Below are 5542 nucleotides of genomic sequence, written 5' to 3'. Positions count from 1 at the left end.
CGCCTACACCGGCCGCATTTGCGGTCGGGGTAGACGACGGATGGGGCCCACCTACGAAGGCTGTCCAGGCCTACACGAGATGAGGCAGGATAAAGAGGGATAATCCCCCTCGATCCCAAATCATTGAGGCCAATTTCTAGCCATGGAGTACGGAGAGCCGGATTATTATGTTTCGCCCATCTCTATTGCTAACCATAACCCATAAACAACTAGGTGCGCTGCCAATGCCAATAGTGCCAACTGCCAATGTTGTCATATAAGAAGCAAGAAGGTTAGAAGTGGCCACTGACGGCTTTGTGCTTTGTATTTTTGTCTGCGTTCTATTTTCTGTTTATATTTAAAAGAAGATTGTTGCAGAGTAATGACTGATGTTAAGGAAACGTCGTGTAGGCTTTGCCTTAAAACTGTAACCGACGAAAGTTTTGAAATGATAAACAACATTGTCAGAGACATTCTAAATGGTCTTTTGCTGAAATTGGTAAGAGTGAATTATAATTAGATTACATCCTAACAGTCTCGAGTGTAAATTAACTTTTAGTATTTAATTGTTATTTTCCGCCACAATTATTTTCTTTCTGTCTGAAGATGCGTATTTTTCAGAAATTTGATGATGAGAGCAGAGAGGTTATTTGTAACGCTTGCAGAAGAAAGTTAAATGCGGCTTCAGAATTTAAGTCGACTTGTTTGAATACTGATAACACAATTATTCCTTATGTGGATAGCGAAAAAATGTTACAGCTCGACTTAAGAGAAGTGTACATGCAGGAAAAGAAAAGTGAATTAGTTTGCAGTCAGAAAATATGTCGATTGTGTATGCACCCAGTAGAAAGTGAGTTTAGGTGCATATGTGAAGAGGAACTTGAAGCTATTGAGAAATTGACACCTGAAATGGTATGAACAATATCAATTACTTGCATATTTTATAATTTAACGAAACTGCTTTGCAGTTTATAAATATCATCAAAGATCCCGTTGTTTGTAAGAGATGCTTCGATTCTCTGTGTACTCACAACAGTTTCCTAAAAGATTGCTCAGAGGTAGAAGAAAAAATTAAAAGTATTTTTGATAGTTCAGCCACAGGAAGTCAAATAGATACGTCTCAACTTGATTTATTCGTTAAAACTGAAAACCCGGACAAGAAATTCGATATTAACGAGATGGAAATGTCAATCAAAGCTGAATGTGTCGACATAAAATCGGAAGATGAGGAAACGAGGTAAGAGGAGACTATTTTATATTAATTTAAAAAATAGCAGCCCGTGGTTCGGACATTTCGTGATTTATATGATTAAATGCGTACCATCTGGTGATAAACTCTAACAAATTATGAGATTATCCGTTACAAACAATATCGTACAAATTTGTATATCATTAAGCGTTAGGTTAACAAATTATTGGGAAAATACGTAAGATCGTTATAAAACAATCAGTTGGCTTCGAGTCCGATTAGGGTACCATGAATGCTGTACTAAATTCCATTAATTCAATCAATTTATTAACTTTGGACAGAAATTGAAATTTCCTTGAAATGGAAAGGATAGATCGTTATATAGATAGAAGGAAATACAGCAATTGATTGGGGCTATACAACTTGTTGCAAATAATTTTTAAATCGACGTTTGAAAACAGTGGAAACCGCACTAAAAAAAGGACAACTTTATTTGATATTTGTATAACATTGTGAATATTGTATAAAATATATTTCCGAAAGAATTTTTTTTTCCAGTCTTAATTTTCATTTTTTTTCTCATGACATTTTTTGATGAAGAAAATATATAGATTTTAAATTTTAATAAATTTATTAATAGTGCCATTGTAGATTGTATTTAAATTATCTGTATCTAACTTTGTTTATGGATTTATTGTGTGACTTTATACATAGCATCTTGCAAATGCCTTTTCTGATACTTAATACTTAACAAAGATCTGAATCGATTCATCATTAAAGTTAAAATTATACTATCAGTACTATGGTTACTACGCTGTATATGCAAATTTTTTCAGTGACATGCCACTTCAGACCTCCGATATTGTACCATTCGAGGAGAGTGACTGTAAAGATGAAGAAGAGGATGGATGTAAACATGAGATTGGATCAGAAATGAAAACCAAGCAGGAGCGCAAAGTATTGTACAAATGTGATAAATGTATCTACGAAACTGAAAGTGAGATCCGTTTTACAGCACACTTTGCGAGCCATGAGAACGATTTGGAAGCTTATGAATGTGAATCGTGCGAGTACGAAACTGAAAATAATATATTACTTCTGAAACATCTAATGAAACATAAAGATCCTTCGCAGGTTCAAATGTACAGGTGTCAAGATTGCGATTATGAAACTAAATACAAGAATAATATTAAACTGCATCAATGGAAACATAAAGATCCTTCACAGGTTCAAATGTACAGGTGTCAAGATTGCGATTATGAAACTAAATTCAAGAGTTATTTCAAACGCCATCAACTGAAACATAAAGATCCTTCGCAGGTTCAAATGTACAGGTGTCAAGATTGCGATTATGAAACTAAATACAAGAATAATTTTAAAATGCATCAAAGGAAACATAACGATCCTTCACAGGTTCAGATGTACAGATGTCACGATTGCGATTATGAAACTAAATTCAAGAGTTATTTCAAACACCATCAACTGAAACATAAAGATCCTTCGCAGGTTCAAATGTACAGGTGTAATGACTGCGATTACAAATCTGTGTACAAGATTTGTATCAAAAAGCACCAACTGACACATAAAGATCCTTCACAGGTTCAAATGTACCGGTGTAATGACTGCGATTTCGAAACTAAATACAAGAATAATATTAAACTGCATCAATGGAAACATAAAGTTCCTTCACAGGTTCAAATGTACAGGTGTCAGGATTGCGATTACGAAACTATATACAACAGGTATCTCAAACGGCATCAACTGAAGCATAAAGATCCTTCACAGGTTCAAACGTACAGGTGTCACGATTGCGATTATGAAACTAAATTTAAGAGGTATTTCAAAGAGCATCAACTGAAACATAAAGATCCTTCGGAGGTTCAAATGTACAGATGTAAGGACTGCGATTTGGAAACTAAATACAGGAGTGTTATCAAAAGGCACCAACTGAAACATAAAAAACCTTTGCTAGTACAAACATACAAGTGTAACGACTGCGATTACGAAACTAAGCACAAGGATAATATCAGACAGCACGAACTGAAACATAAAAATCCTCCTCAAGTCCAGACATACAAGTGTAACAACTGCCCCTTCGAAACTAAATACAAGAATCATCTGCAGCGTCATCAACTGAAACAAATATGTTGCTCAAGTTCTAAAGCTACTAGTGTGATGACTGCGATTAGTACTAGTACAGGCAAAAATCGGTGCATTTTAGAGACCGACTGTAAATATTTAAATTGAAGCATGATGTAAAGCCTATCTTGTAAAACATCAACAAGTTTACGTGCGGTTCTGTAGCCAAGTGTATTAATATAGATACAATGTAATATGCACCTGTTTTGTCCATGTCTAAAAATATATCTTCTTACATTACCAATGTTCAGAGTGAATCCTAATCATGTACATCAATATGTGTTTCAAATAGCGATACAATTTATTTTGTAGAATTTACAGGGTGTTACAAATTCGCTTCTCCCTAGGGATCTCGGAAACGGTAAAAGATACGAACTAGCTTAAATGGGGGCAAAGTTGCGTAATCAGGGGACCAACATTATGCTTCTAAAAAATCAAGGCTAATGTGATCTGTGTCGGAAGTATTTGAATAAAACCGAAATTGTGGAATTCCAATTATGATTCATTTCATCCTCGTTTGAGATGATATTGAAAAAAGAACAACATTTTCTCATTTTGCCCTCTATCGAATGGCATAATCAATTTTTATATGTATCATTTCGTCTTTCCAGGACCATCATCAGCTTCATTCTTTAAATACGACCTTAGAAATTTTATTACATTTTTTGCAAGCCTTCATGACCCCCCAATACTGTACTGCCTCGAGATTCAGACGTTTTGTCTCGAAAAATTCATCTTCAATGTATTCATTCCAAATTTATCTAAATTTTTTGTTTAGATTTATATGTTCATTGAATTACCGTACACTCTAAGTGTCGTTAGACCCTGGGAAATCCACCTAGTTTAAACTATTACCACCACGCGTTACAATAAAACATTATTAGAGTTAGTGATGGGTTGCTAAATAGCAGCCTGCTTTTATTTTAACTGCTGTTTGGTTCTTAATAATGCTAACTGCTACGAGCTTCAAAATTATCTGCTATTTTTAGTAGCAACTAATATTTTAAAATATTTACTGTGACCGGCGACTGGCGCGGACCGAGCTCATTGTCGGGTTAGGTGTTAGGCGATTTCGACTATTTCGAGCACTGCGACTTCGATTTACTTACACCGAAATGCGAACAGGGATGACGCCAGTTCAGGCCAATCGAACCGTAGAAATCTGTTTAGGTGGCAACAACGTAAAGGTAGAGATGAGTGAATAGCGGATATTATTCTTTCTTATTAATAATTAATTAGAGTTTTGTTCCCGTGTCCATAATTATTTCTAGGCTTCTCGAGTGCTTAAAATTCAAACAAATTCCGATCTATTTTTTTCAGGATATTCTTGACATGCTCTTTCACAGTTGCAGTTACAGATATAATAATAAATTCCGATAATATTATGCTGATATTCATTTTTAACGTTTGCCAAAACTAAAATGTTTTTGAATATTTACTGAAATTTTTTAAAGAATAATATTCAGTTGGCGTTTTGGTTGTTCATATGCATTTTTAATAATTAATTTGTCATAATAAAATGAAAATTGTAATAATGTTTTAATTTTGATGCAACAACTTATCGAGTTCTGTATGACCAAGTAATGGTAATAGTTAATAATAATAAATGTATTTTTGTAACGCGTGGTGGTAATAGTTTAAATAGTTCAATTTAAAACGTAATAGTTCCTGTAGATCTTATTTTAAACAAAATGGAATTTTAACTGTTTATTCTTTGTATAATTGCGTAATTTATATAAAAACAAATTTAGAAAAATTCCCGAAGAGAAGTGATCTGAATCCATACGAATTAAGAAATTCAAACATACTACACATACCGTACTGTAGAACTACCCAAGTCTCCAAATCGTCTGCAAAAATGTCACTCAAATTATATAATCATCTGCCTCATGATATCCAAGATATTTCAAATATTATACCTTTTAAATTCGAAGTAAAAAAATTATTAAAGTATTATTCTTTTTACAATGTAGAGGAATACCTCACTAGCGATCTCTTGGACTGGCGTTAGGGACCATTTTAAATTTTAAATTTGTTTTACATGTATTGTCGGTTTTTAAAGCTATTTCTTATGTATACCTATCTATATACTATTATTTGTAGTTGTTGTAGTTTATTAGTTTATTAGTTGTATTTAATTGCTTGTTTTATATGTTTGTCTGTATTTACATTTACGCTTGACAATTTCTCATATTTACAGTAGGTAAATCTATAGAAAATAAAGATTATTATTAT

At 33.5% G+C, this 5542-nt stretch overlaps 1 protein-coding gene across 1 annotated transcript in view; it reads left to right on the top strand.

Annotated features, from left to right (window-relative positions):
* The first annotated feature begins 293 nt into the window (after positions 1–293).
* The window catches only part of LOC111693094, a 23569-nt gene continuing 18320 nt past the window's right edge, over positions 294–5542 (top strand). The window contains exons 1-4 of the mRNA XM_023457233.1: positions 294–478; positions 601–891; positions 948–1216; positions 2005–2238. Of these exons, the coding sequence (XP_023313001.1) occupies positions 362–478; positions 601–891; positions 948–1216; positions 2005–2238 (911 nt within the window). The 5' untranslated portion in view covers positions 294–361. The remainder of the gene's footprint in view (positions 479–600; positions 892–947; positions 1217–2004; positions 2239–5542) is intronic.

This window comes from Anoplophora glabripennis, unplaced genomic scaffold (assembly GCF_000390285.2).
Source record: "Anoplophora glabripennis isolate ALB-LARVAE unplaced genomic scaffold, Agla_2.0 scaffold987, whole genome shotgun sequence".
Classification (NCBI taxonomy): Eukaryota; Metazoa; Arthropoda; class Insecta; order Coleoptera; family Cerambycidae; genus Anoplophora; species Anoplophora glabripennis.
Note: the sequence above shows the minus strand (reverse complement) of the source record. Positions and strands in the feature narration are given on the sequence as shown.